The following is a 14,581-nucleotide window of genomic DNA, read 5'->3' as shown; positions in this document are numbered from 1 at the left end:
TATTGAGCTCATTACTATTCATGAGCTCTCTCAGTTGCGCTGATTCAAGGATTCTGATAGCCAGGCTCTCATTGGCTGGCTTTTAGTCAATCAGAGTCAAGCAGCTTAGCTCTATGAATATTAATGAGAACTGGAGTCTTCCTGCAGGCTACCACACTAGAATGGCTTGAAACAAGGTAACAGGCATTTTTCCACATAAAAATGTAACAGAGTCCATGGCAGAACTTCAGACATTACCACAAACTCATGAAATACTTGTGGCTGGGCACCTTTAAAAGCAGGTCAAGGTGCTCCGTATTTGGATTCATCCTCAGGTGTATATTTTCTCACATGTAATGCTCTTATTTTTAGACTTAGGACGCAATAAAGTGCATTTGCACTTTATTTTTTACATTCTAAAATGCATCCCCTATCTTCATCCTCAGTGCATTCACACTGTCGATGCCAGGTGTAAAAAGGCTCTACATGTCACAACTCATCTGAAATAACCTTGTTATGCTCATACTTCAGATTTAAGAAACACAGTAAGGTGGCATCTATTTCCTTCATGTTAAACATGTTAACGTGCATGAAAATACCTTATTCCTTTCACTTTTTTATCGTCTGCACAAACTATAGTGTCACAAATACACTTTCATGTCAACAAATATAGCAGCATGCACTGCCTACTGTCACATTTCTGCTTATCATTTATTTCCCCTGTATAAGCAGCAGCCTACTGTTCAGTTAAATGTTGTTTCTGGCAGACTGTTTTATCTGTGGATGGGACACCACAGGTAGGCAGGAATATTGTGTTAACTAGATTATTCATGGTAACAGGGATACTCAGTAGCAGGATATCAAAGGCATGTGTAAACAGCTTAACACAATAAGACCTTAACCGCAGTGTGGCCGATAGCTGGCTTATAAAGTACATGTAAACACAGCTCTGTGAGGAAGATGAGAAGGGCTACAGAGCTGAGGGGCGAGTTGAGCAGAGAGAAGACCTTGGTGCAATTCGATTCCATTGTCGTTACAAGCTATAACGGAGCTCATTTCATTAGAATACATTTTCAGCTCTATGATGTCCTTAATACTTTATCTGAACAGCAGAATCCAGTAAAGTAAACCCGCAAGAATTCCTGCACACATAAATAGCTCTCCTAACCAAAAAGAGGGCAGCACTTTAGGGTTTGAAGTCTGTGGTATACAGCATTATCGTGCAAAACTATAAAAAAGATGTATGTAATTGGTGGCTGTTTGTAGGGAGTCATAACCAATAATGTCAATACGTGCATATTCGAAGTCATAGCACTGTGGCCTTGATCCTTATGCTCAATTCTCCAATGTTTGTAATGTTTGTGATGCAGGCATGTAAATCTGTTTGTGTGCTATTCTGGGCTGGGACATTGATGTGTGAGTATTAAACACCATTTACTGTAAACCACTTCCATTAAATTTCAAATTAACCATAAAGATTAGCTACCAACATGTTATTTTTAAGGGACATTTAACTCATCCAGGTACTTTGGAGATGCCCAGGGTATGAAGAGAAGTTGTGGACTAGCTCGGCAAAAAAAGTTGAAATAGAGTACAATGTTTTGTATGATGCTAATCTATAATTACTGATTTGAGTCTGTAACTATTAGAAGACTTCAAATCAAAGTTTTGTAAAAACTGTTTGGCCAAAAGCACACACAAAGCAACTTCAAGAGGTAGTAGTGTGACTGCAAACATGACCAACTACTAATTAAAAAACCGAAGACACCAAACCAGATAGAAATTATAGATACAAATGTGTGTTGATTCATGTATGCCAATGATCAACCACATGCAATGTGTTTTCTTTTCTTTTGCAAAATACTATCAAATGATTTCAGACCAAAATGGAAAATAAAAAACTAAATCACAAATTGCAGATGGCAAACATTGCAAAAAATCCCCCTGACTTACCTAAAACAAGGAATAGAAGCTTATTTACATAATATCATCCCCACTTGCTACACATGCTACATGAGCCTCCCACCTGTTTGAGCATGAGGTTTCCATCCTTGTTCGGGCTGAGTTCAATGTAAAAAATATTGCTGTTTCCATTTAGAATGTTGAAGATTGGCTCTTTGTTCTGAATCTGATCTCTGTCCTCCAACTCCAGAGTGCCTATCTTCTCATTCAACTTGCGATCCTCTGGAACATGCAGTTCATATGTCTCTGCAGGCAGAAAACAGACATTGCTGTGAATATAACAGTTACAGTAAATATGATCATATAAATGACCATGATTTGAAAAAAGCAAGAACAAAGTTTTCACAAGAGCAACTGATTAGAATCTTCTCTTCTCAAATATTCTTTACTTCGGGTGAAAGAAGCCATGTTGTCATTGATGTCGGTGATGGTGATGGTGACAGAGGTGGTGGATGTGCTGCCAGTGGCCATTCCTCTCATGTCCTGAGCTTTAACCACCACCACATACTGACTCTTGGTTTCCCGGTCCAGAGTGTTTGTCTTGCAGCTGATCACACCTGCAGAGAGACGGTAAGAGAGAGAGACATAAAGGGTGTTATCGTTGAGGTCAGCTCTGACTCATGTTCAAGTAAAAATAGCTTGTACATCTACACCTCCCCTTCATTGACTTGTTAAGGAAGAAAAAGACAATGATTTACGAAAACAATCATATTGGAAATCAGTGAAGCGGACCTACCTGTGATGCTGTCGATTTCAAATGTTGTCAGGTCTACATCTTGGACCAAAGAGTACCTGAGCTCTCCGTTAGCAGTGGTAGGGTCATCAGCATCGGTTGCTCTCACCTCAACCACTTTAGTTCCTAGATGAAGAACACAAATGTATCATTACCAAGTCATTGTGCTGTTTTGCAAAAATATCCAACCCAAACGTTCTTGTATTGAGCATCATTGCTGTTGAACTGATTAATACATTATGATTATGTGCTAAGATTGTGTTATGTAAGTCACCAATGTGCCTTTTAGCACAGAAGGTTGAGCTAATGATTGTGACAGGTGTTGACATTATGGTTCATTATTTTCCCCAGACCTTTCACAGTCCAGTCTATTTTCAATCTAAACTATCACTAGATGGTGAATGTCAAATACATACTTGCTGTAATGAAAATATTGTCCTGCTAAAACTTGCTTCATTTATGGTCTAGGGACATCGTCTGCATCATATTGGACTGGTTGGAATACAATGATGTTGTTCCCTGTCTCCTAAAGAATTACGTTTCCATAGATGTAAACTGCATTTTCAGCTACATTTGAAAGGAATTTACACATCCTTGTACCAGTGACAAGCGCTTGTTGTGAAGCTGTAAGGTGAGGTTAAAGTAACAGAACAATTTGGTTATCATTTTTTACGGAACTTAATTAGGTATGTATGTGACTTTAGTTAAACTAAGTCAACGTTGACTTCTGTTTTCACATAGGACACAAACAGCCAACTCCTTATGAATGTCCCATGTTTTTTTGACCCATCCATCCACCCTGATCTCCTTCCTACACGGACTAGGAATGCAGACTTTCATTAGTATTTGTGATACATCAAAAACAAATGTAATCCTGGACAAAATAAATATATTTTCCTTGAAAGAGACAGGGCTGTGTGCCCATAAAGCTGATTTAAAGAATCCTAATATAGAGCACAAATAAACCTCATGTGACTCTCATCTCCCTATTCTATCACACGTTGAAAGATAAAAACTGTGATACATTTTTTAACATTCGATCAGCTGCTGAGGATCGTTTTTCACAGTAACTCTACTCACCTATGGTGGACCTTTCCATAATGGATCCATTATATGTTTTGGGGAAAACTGGGGTGTTGTCATTGATATCCGTCACCTGGACAACAAACTCTCCAGAATCCTCTATCAAGTTGTTGTTCCCATCATACATCCTGGCGGTCAAATGGTATGCGTTCTTCTCTTCTCTGTCCAGAGTTCTGGTGACAAACAGGTCTCCTTTGTGATCCACAATGAAGATGGTGTTTGCTCCTTCACCTTCTATTTTAAAGTTCTTCACCTGTGCTTTCTGGCTTGACTTAAGCTGTGAAAGAAAAAATAAATGATACAGTGACTGCCTTGTAGTTGTCACCATTCAGTTTTTTCCCCAGCTGGAGTTAGTACTAAAATCAACAACCTTCAAGCAAATTATCTTCAAATAAACTGAGTATTCTAGCAAAATCACTCAGATATTCATCAAAGTGCTGGTTAGCAACAAGTAAATGCCCCAGATTCTTGGTATTCTACAGCATTAAAACTGAATGGATGTGACAGAAATACACATTTACCATGACAAGTAGATTACTGAACGTTTAAAGCCTAAACTGTAGAGATTAGCCCAGACAGGAAGTAGACCAGAAACATGACCAGGATTCTTGTTTTTAATTCTGAGGTACCTGTCCTATCTTGTAGGCAATGGGTGCTGGTTGCTCCTCTACCACGTAGAGAGAGTTCCAGATCCACTCTCTCTTCTGCCTGAACAGGACAGGATGGGACTCCTTTTTTACAATCTCAACAGGGCTTTGCTGCTCTGCTTCCACCACTGGTAGGCCGGGATCTTCAGCGAGAGAGACGGAAAAGACCATGATGGCCACGAGCCCCATAGTCCTCAGCTGGAGCCAAGCCATCATCTAGGACAGAAAGGGATAGGGACAAGAGGAGGGAGGGATGAGGGGAAAAGAGGGAATAGAGAGGCATACAATAATGAATAGGAGTGATGTGAGGATGCGGAGAGGAATATGGAGGCAGAGGAAATGTGAGAGGAGAGAAGGAGCAAAAATGAAGAGAGAGGAGATTGCATTTAAACCACTTATCAGCTGTGGACAGACCCCTTTACTGTGCCAGGGTGAGACTCCGTTTGAAGGCCAAGGACTTGCTGTCCCCTTACAGTTTGTCGCTGAGCCCGAGGTCTAGCTATCATTTAAGACCAGGGCTCTTAAACCTTTTCAGCTTGGGACCCAAATGAAACATTTAGCCTCTCATCATGGGACCTGGGTTGAGGACTATCACTAATGTGGTCATATGGGGATCTATTAAACATAGGCTTGTGACCCATTTTAGGTCCTGACCTACTGGTCTAGCATGAGAGAGAGAGACAGAAAAAGAAAGAGACAGACAGACAGACGGAGCTGATATTAAAACCACTTAGGATGTCTGTCTTTATCACCCATTATAAAGACCATTTTCCATAAAGGGAGTTTGACATTTTAAATTTTTGATGGGTTTTTCTTTTCACCTTTAATTCAGCACAAATCCATCAAATTGTAGGGGAAAGAAAGAGTTGGAGTACAACACACTGTGTGCTTTGTTGATCACACTAGTTCTTGATTCAAAACTAGGATTACAAGAGAAGGATGACTCAGTTTTGCACATTAATTTTCAGTCAAATACGAGTGTGTTACAAATCAGACATTAGTTCCGCGAAAAAATTTTAATCTGGTTTGCCATGGGGTAATGCAAAGTCGTCTGGCTACAGATTGCACTGCGTTGGCCAAAATGAATGAGCAACAACACATTCCTGGTACTTCATTACACAAAGTCTACACAAACTATATATATATATATATATATATATATATATATATATATATATATATATATATATATATATATATATATATCTCAATCGATCCAACTGTTGCAGAGACAAACACTCCAAATCACAAATTTCCACGTGCTGTTGGCGCTAAAGGAAACGTCAGAGGATCACCAAAGTCATTAGGTTTCATCCTCTGGAGAACACAATGTATGTACGTACATACTTTCATGGCCATCCATCTCAAACTTGTTAACATATTTCCATCTAGACTGACCAACATCAAAATAAAAGTAATGTCACAACAGAAATTTACTCAACTGTATTTGTTCACATAATCTTGGAACCCAACAATGACAAGCAAAAAATACTGAATGTTTCAAACCAAGTTGAGTCTAACTGATATTAAAGGTGAAAATTGGTGGAATCACCTTTAGAATCCAAACCAAACTGGCAGCTCATCTGATGTATGGCTTACGACTGATAACAAGTAAGATGTTTCACTGACTCGCATCACTTGTTCCTGCCTGCAAGTCCTTTTAGCACTATTTAATCTAAATAAAAATGTATAGGGCACACAAACACCATCAGTCTAGTAAACTTTAGCTGTTCCTTTCATTCTTTCTTACGAACACAACCTCTCTGTCAGCCTCTCTGTCTCCCCATGGTCCCTTCCTCCCACCACTAGGCTCTATCTAGTAAAGCAGAAATGCCAGGGAAATAATCTTCAAAACATTTTAGTCTATATGTGCTCTGCACTCGAGTAGATATCTCAGCGCAGCCCTGTGCCATCCCAATAGACAGATTAGTGCATCTTATTGTCTTCCAGCCATTAGCAGCATGGAGGGAGATTATGATGAGGGGATTATATCTGCACAAAGTCTTTTCCCTCTAATGGCCTAATCTCGCATTCTGCTGACCTCTGCTGACCTCTTCACACGGCTCCCCACAAATCAGCTCAGACAAAGACTCAACAGTGTTTTTTGGACTTTATTTCACATCCTTTTGTTTGGGTTTTGTTTTTCCTCTTGTGTATTTCTTTGTTTAGTTTCCTTTAAGGACTAAATTAATTAAACAGAAGTGCATCATCTTTTAATGCAATTTAATGTGGACTGAATGTCATGTATGTGTAGTGCCAATAAGCAGCTACTAAATCTAAAGTATTTAGACTTTTAATGCCATTAACATGTCCACTTAACACTTCTTCTTGCTTAATAACTTAAAAAGCACTGATTCTATCTCATAAGTAGTAACAATTTAGAGTGTCAATATTTTAAAGCAATTTCTTCTGCCACACACCTAATTATCTCAACAAATTGATCCCATTTATCAGTTTGCTCTGCTCCTTGAATGTAAATGCACGTCTTACATCTTGCCATCCCATCTATCTTTTCTATTATCATATAAAAACACTTCAGAAACACCAGCTCGAACCTAAAATACTAATTAAAACAGTAGCGGCGTAAGGGACTTGGGTGTCTTAAGTGAAGACTAATTAACCATTTTTGATGGGAAAATCTGAGGAAGATCTGAGGAGTTTATTCAAAAACAGGACTGTGTGCGTGTGTGTGTGTGTGTGTGTGTGTGTGTGTGTGTGTGTGTGTGTGTGTGTGTGTGTGTGTGTGTGTGTGTGTGTGTGTGTGTGTGTGTGTGTGTGTTCATATGCTTGACATGACTCTGAGAGCAAGGGCCTGCCCAGTGATTTTGTTTCCATTCTCTGTGTGTCCCCTGTGCACTGGCAATCTTGGTACTTGTCTATGTCTAACCAACTTGTCAAATACTGTCGCTTGGTTAGTGGCGTCCAATAGAGAAGCAAAAATACCCTTTACTGCTGCACTGTAAGATGACATTGTATTCAGAGTGACCCTAACCCATTTTGTAACCCCACCCACAATCCTTTCCTAAACCTAACTGTCCCGTTCCTGTGCCTCATGTCAGTTAAATCAACCACCATTAATGGAAAAATGACATGAAGTCTTAACCATCACACCAACAGGAAAATTAGAATATAAGAAACGAGGAAGACAATGAATAGCAGTTTTTTTCCTTTTGTAGCTTATATTAATAAAATATTACATTTCACATAAATAAAACTGATAAATCAAATTCTCGGAAAGCTCAGTTTACTCTTTAATCTTCACTAATACATCCTCAAAGGAAAATATCTTTCAGGAACATATCTTGTGTTTGTGTTGCTTTGGATTAGTGTAGTTTGCTCAAGTTCAATCAAGTTCAATTTAGCTCTCAAGCTGCTTTAAGTTTTGCTCGGTTGGTTCAGTGCATACATGTTTTCAAAAACATTTAACATTTAATTTTTAATCAAACTCTTCACTTAATCCTCACACACTTCACAGTGAGACATGGCTATAGACCAAGCACGTTTTCTGAGTGTGTCCTGCAGTCTCTTATCTCTTAGCTTTTACATAGCGTCACCCCGTATCCTTCCTCTCAACATGTTCTGGACAAACTAAGCAATCCCACCATGCACGGCACATGTATGTTGTCACGTAGCTTCCACAAACATGAGAACAAGGATCCTGAAATGACTCTCAGGGAAAGGAAAATCAACCAAGCAGAGTATGTTAATTACAGTATAACAAAACACTGAATAATGTAAGAATGCAAAACTGTGGATAATTAAGCAACTATTATTACTATAACAACTGAAGCTTGTTTAATTGAATAAACATGAGCGTGAAGAACTTTTTATGTCGTCAAACATAAACATTTTGTGTCAAAAGACATGATTTTATTTTTTAAGCATTGGTTAACCCACATTGACACCCATTTAGGTGTATTTAAGACTGCTTGCTTTAAAGGTTGTGGCAAGAGTTAACCAAAAGAATAACAAAGGATGAGGTTTATCAAACTCATTTATGCATCAGTTGTTGATTTGATCAGAACTTTAAAGTGAATTATTGAGGGAGCTTTGCTGTCTGTTTGTCTTTAGCTGTACTGCTGTTCCTGTTGTCGGTTGTTGAATAAATCCATGGGATGTTTAAACTATAATTAGATAAAACCCAACTAAACTGTGTTGATTTTACATAACGCCACTGGACACTGAAAATTTGAGATTGTATTGACAACATAATCACACACACATATACATATACACACACACACACACACACACAAACACACAATTATTTCTGTGATGACAAATCCATTGGGGGTATTTTTCCTAAAAAGGGATTTTTTTTAAACTGCATTTCCGTCTTCAGAGGGGGGTGTATTACTCCTTCCCTTTTTATCAGCAACAGGAAGTATAAACACAATGCCTTCTGGGAAATGCTGTAGGGTCTTGTATGGAGGGTCATCATTAGTGAGTGGACACACCCTTCCTGGTATTCATCTGCTGCTGTTGACTGCATGTCTGTCTTTCACTCTCTTGGGTCTGCTGTCTCACTTGGTTTCTGTGTCACACTTCTCATTCATGGTGTTAGTTTCTCTGCGTCTCTGCGTCTTGCTGTATCACACTTCTGTCTTCCTTCCACTTGTTCTTTCTTGCCCATTCTTACAATCATTTCCTTCCTCTTAAATGTCTCCTCTTTTCTCCGGTTGAATTTCTTAAGGTAAAACCTACATCTTGTTTTTCACAATCAATTTCTGTGTCCTGTCTATCAGACCTCCTTTTTCTTTTCCTTCCTCACCCGTTACCTTAAAAGCAGATTAAGCACCTTAGAAGATGGTGTAGAGGACAAACACACCAATTTAGCAACTTTTTAGTCGCAATTAAAACTCCAGTTCACTTTTAAATCCCTCGCTGTTACTAAAGCAGTAGATTGATACAGGCTGGAATATGAGCATACATAAAGTTTATATTTTTGTTCATACAGTGATTTGTTCCTGTCATTATCTATTTATGCTGTTAGTTGTAAATAATGATAACCACATTTGTAATTTTCCCCTCAACTGCGAGTGCCATGCATGCAAATCTCACTTCAGGATTATACAAAGATATTTATGGCATCGTTTATCAAAGGTATCTTTCTGAGGTATGAAGAATAAATAACAGCCAGCAATATCTCTAATTACATCTGTACATTGCCCACAGGCAAGGGAGTGTTCGTGAGATTGACTAGCAGAAAGAAGGAGCAGAGACAGACAGACGCAGAGATACAGTTGTCATTCTCTGGGATGTTTTGTGACTGGTAGACAGGTCTGACCTAGTTTCACTCAACCAAAGGCTAAAGCATAGAAACGAGTCAACAAGACTTCATAATCCTGGGGGTTGCTGAGGGGTTGTTGAAGTTCATGCAAAGAAATACAATTCAACTCTGTCCTCAATGATGTTATGTGAGCAGGGACAAGGGACGTATGTGTCTTTTGTTCATCTGTGAGTGTCTTGGACACTGATGAGTGGCACCTATAAACTTGGCTAACAGACAGGATTTTCTCTTTACTGCTCCAATACAAATTTTACAGAAAGTGAGATATCCAATGTTTTTCTTTATTCTGTTAAATGATTAAAAAATACGACATTCAAATATAGGTGGCACCTCTGTCCAGTGGGTCACATTATCTTCTGACATTCCCTAATCCAAACCCCGACCAGTGGCAATAGCCGACTCCAAAATAATAAGAGCGAGTGTTTGAGTGTACAAGAAGAGCCTGCAGACTTGCTGCCTCTGTCTTAAATCAGTCTGTTGTTGTGCACAAATCAAATGTAGAAAACAACAAGTTGATAAGAGTTTTGTAGACAAAACTATAGATTGGGGTCCTTATTGTCATATTTTTGTGTATTCTGTTTCCTGTTTTATTTTGAAGTCCCTTTTTCCCCTTTTTTCCCCCAAGTCTTGTCTGCCTTTGTCATGTTTTGTGTGTTCTGTTTCCTGTTTTATTTTGAAGTCCCTTTTTTCCCCAAGAATTATCTGGTTTTACTTCCTGTCCTGTGTTTTCCCGCTTTTTTTATTGTTCTGCCCGCCCCTAATGTGTTTCACCTGTTTCCCCAGCCGTGCCGCCTGTCCCTTGTTTCCTCATTACCATGCGTATTTAGTCTCTGTGTTTCCTGTGCGTCTTGTGGGTTCATTTTGTTCTGTGTGCTGCATGTGTTGCTGTTCTAAGGTGTCAGGTATTGCCTGGTCATTCCCGGCTTCCTGGCCTGTGTGCTTTTTAAACTTGTTTGTATGGTTTTTTTCCCTGCTATCCTCTTGGTTTTTTTGTCTTTGTTTAAATAAACATCAAATTCTGCATTTTGGGTAAAGCCTCATCTAGCCGTGCAAGAAGCATGAATTGATTGATGCATCTGTAATTTTAAGTCCACTTACAGAAAAACCAACACTTAAATGGACATTTCTTTAATTGAAGTAGAAAACGGGTTCCAAGTGTCTTGAAAATGTTAATGAGAAACAAATCACTCGCTACTGATTGAATAGAGTACAATGACTGGATTGCCATGAAGTTTGTTAAGGCTACTCGTGGTCCCCAGAGGATGAACCTGTTGACTTTGATCACATTACCTTTTTTCTAGAACCATCCTTACATGGAAATTTGTACTATGCACACAAGAGCCTGCTGCATAATGGAACAGGCTGACTGCCATGGCATTTGCTTATACCCCCCAGTTGAAGAACCCTTTCTATAGAGCCATCCTGGGGTCAAATTGGATGTATTGTGGCCTGCGGCTACAGTAGTAAGGCTCAACATGAAAGTGATTTCTTTCAAGCGTTTTCAGAATGTATGAGCACTAGAGGAGCTCCAGTCTAAAAGTTGTGTTCCATACTGTAGAAATCTGAATCAAAATTATGTCGTTGACACAGTATGGCTTACTGCCACCATAAAATCAAGAGTTTATTTGTGTGTATGTAGCACAGGAAGTGATTTCACAGCCTCAAATCTGTGATTTTCAATTGCTAAATACTGTAGTGTGTTTGAGATTAAAACAGGTTTAATCACAGAGCAGCCTCTAACAATCTGTCTGGCAGTAAGTCCCACCAGGAAACACACCACACACACAAACACACGCGCACACACACACACACACACACACATACACACACACACACACGGTGCCCTGACACTGTCATGTCACAGAGTATATTCATGCTCTGATTGGTGTTAAAGCGCCTTCTAATTAATTCTATTTTCTTTCACTATCAGACAAATCAGATGTTATTACAGCAAGCTTGTTATGAATGATGTGGGTCAGCTTTAAAACTGACAGTAATGACCAACAATCATCTGAAAATAATTAAGGGCCTAGCGTGTTATCCACATTGGTTTTGGCTCAGATGTCAGCCCCTGTGTCCGCTGAAGGTGAAATTTCCAACTATGGCACCTCCTAGAAGTGAAAATGTTGAAGGAGCCCAACCACAAGGGACTAAAATGTTCCTCTCCAAACTGCACATACTGAACCTAAACAATATATAACACATAATTCATGTTCTTAAAAATTTGTTACATTTGAAGCTGATTGTCTGCTTGGTGACAGCCTCCATCTTTAACCATCACATCACAACTACAAGTGGTAAAAAAGTTTTAAAATCTGTGCAATCAGGACAGTTTGCCGCATTTGAAAGGCTCACATTCTCCAAAGTGAACTGAGCTGGAGCTATGAAGTAATCAGGCAACCCTTTTAGTACATTACTGTAATTTCTCTATACATGTTAGTGTGTTTAATTCCATTTTCCTATCACTGTAACCTGTTTTGACGCATTTTTATCTTGTTGAATGTGCTGCTATCTACAATATCTGATGTCAGACATTTTTTGGATTGCATGTCCCTATTGAAAATTAAAATTAAAAAGTCTTAAAAATAAGATTTAAGATAAAATGTGGTTTTATTACGTACAAGCAGAATACAGGTCAGTCAAAGAAAATAAAACCGTAACTGGGTCTTTCAGTTGTAATCAGCGACTTCAGCTGAGCTAACATCGCCACAGCTGGACAGCTTGTCAACCACTCTGACATTTATCTGAATGAATGGCTCTAATCATGAATTGTGTGTGTGTGTTTGTGTGTGTGTGTGTGTGTGTATGTGTGTTTGTGAGCACGGGTGGGTGGGTGAAGTCTCCCAGATGGCACCCAAAGGATTTTCACTGATAGTTCCCCCTCCAGGAATTAGACCACTGGGTTTAGTTGCATCAACGGCTTTCGACCTAACAACCAAATCAAATCACCTCTGTCCCTCTGGGCCATGGATCCAGATCCACAAAGAAAAAACATCACTACTGAGGAGCTTTTCTTACACATACAGGGTAGACAAAATAACAGAAACCGTTCACCTTGTATTGGAATCCAGCGCAACTAAACCAACTACAGCATCAGAATTAGCTTCTCAACCAGCGTCTCAACAAAAATAAGTGCTTTTAAAGAGAGTCCCTGTTATTTTGTCCCTTCAAGTACTGTTTGGCATTAACCGTTGAAGGATGATATATTACACAAGATGTACTGCAAGAAAAGCTACAGCTGACAAACGACGTCCCACAATTGACAAGAGCTTTGCAGCTTTGGGAATATTAAATGGTGTGATTAATACTTTATATCCAACCAAGTTTTTATACAGTAAAACTCCTTGAAATTAATAGCTGAAGTGATTTAGTTTGCTTTGAAAAAAGAAATCCTGCTCTTTCCACAGATCATCCTGTATTGCCTTAATGGTCCCAGCCGTCTGTCTTCAGGTATGAGAGTCCAGCCTCTGGGGGGAAACAGCGCTCAATTACAGCATTCAAATCCACACCAAGCTGTCCGAGATCATAGGCATAGCATATGTGAACGGTGATGGTGGCCGACAGCTGTCCTTTTAAAAGGGTAATAACCATCCTATCAAGTTATTTCGGTACCTTCTTTTTGACAGTTTGACCAATATTCCTGAGCGTTTCACCCTCGAGTGACTGGGAAAGTAGCCCGGAGCGTTTTTCAAAGGATCTGGGTTACATTTTTGGGCAACCAAAGAAAATCAGAAAGAAATGTCATTCACACTTCCATTTGTTGATTAGTAAAGCTCTGGATGCATCTCTGTTCATTTGTATCGTTTTTAGTTTAGCCCCCTTCTCACAAACAGTACTAAGTTATCTAAGGTGCACACACACAAACACACACCATAATGATTACCTGTGTAATCATTATTTCCTTTTCAGTTTTTATCAACCCGAGATATAAAAAAAGCCTTACCACACAGACTGAGGGTCCAAGCCAAGAACTGTTGATCAGACCTTTACGTTGATACAAAATGAAGCTCAAATCCTTCAGGGTGCTCTCTTCTTCAAGAGGGGTTATACTTTAATAATGTGGCAGGTTGTTGTAGAAAATAGTGTCTGGTAGGTGGTCGTTTTCTCAACAAGGAGTAAAACCACCTTCACTACGTCTTTTCCTCGCTCTCTTCTCTCCGTCTTCTGGTTTTGTTGATGTTGAAAGAGAGCAGCAGGTGTTGTTGTACAGGCAGGGATTTCTCTCTCTGCTGGATTTTCACCAGATTTCTGTACAAATCCTTGTCTGGACTGTGGACCAGATAAGATAAGTCTGTGATGAAGTATGGGTGGATTCCTCTTAAATGAGAAAGAATTCCAGAGTTGGATTTCCAAAGACCAACATTATTGGACCAACAAGTTTAGGGGGAAAAAACAGAGTTCACAAGGTTTTTCCGCAGGACTCCAACAGGTTTTGAAGCACTCTCGCTCTTTTCTTTTTTTTTTCTACTGCCGCCTCTGATGTGGTTTTCTCATCCAGCGGCCAAAAGTGTTGAACCACAGCTGTCCGACCACAGTCCCCTCTCATACAGGTCACTGCCCACTTCCTCTTCCTGTTATTGTGGTCAGTCTTCTTTGCTGGTGCTCCCTGCTTCTGCTCCTTTTCCTGTCCTGGAGGGGGAAACAGTGAGAGAGAGAGATGTATGGAGAAGAATGGGAGTGTTGGAAAGACAGGGGAAAAAAGAGAGAAGCAGAGAGGGAGCGCATATGTCAAAACAGCTCAAAGACACTCGCAGAGGCACAGAAAGCTGCCGGCTCATGTTCATGAAGCAGATGGAGTGAGAGAGTGTGTGAGAGAGAAAGAAGGGAGGGAGAATAAGGTGGGAGAGGCGTTACTTCTCAGTCTTTCTCAGAAAGAGAGAGAGACGG

The 14,581-nt window shown here is 39.6% G+C and overlaps 1 protein-coding gene across 1 annotated transcript in view; it reads right to left on the bottom strand.

Moving 5' to 3' along the window:
• The window catches only part of cdh5 (cadherin 5), a 28,288-nt gene extending 14,064 nt beyond the window's left edge, over window positions 1-14,224 (bottom strand). The window contains exons 1-6 of the mRNA XM_034897852.1: window positions 13,638-14,224; window positions 4,387-4,620; window positions 3,755-4,034; window positions 2,678-2,800; window positions 2,331-2,498; window positions 2,006-2,187 (exon numbers count right to left, since the gene is read on the bottom strand). Coding sequence (XP_034753743.1) covers window positions 2,006-2,187; window positions 2,331-2,498; window positions 2,678-2,800; window positions 3,755-4,034; window positions 4,387-4,620 — 987 coding nt within the window. The 5' untranslated portion in view covers window positions 13,638-14,224. The remainder of the gene's footprint in view (window positions 1-2,005; window positions 2,188-2,330; window positions 2,499-2,677; window positions 2,801-3,754; window positions 4,035-4,386; window positions 4,621-13,637) is intronic.
• Window positions 14,225-14,581: the final 357 nt, after the last annotated feature.

Source organism: Etheostoma cragini, chromosome 17, assembly GCF_013103735.1.
Source record: "Etheostoma cragini isolate CJK2018 chromosome 17, CSU_Ecrag_1.0, whole genome shotgun sequence".
In the NCBI taxonomy this organism is placed as follows: Eukaryota; Metazoa; Chordata; class Actinopteri; order Perciformes; family Percidae; genus Etheostoma; species Etheostoma cragini.
This window is presented reverse-complemented; position numbering and strand designations above follow the sequence as displayed.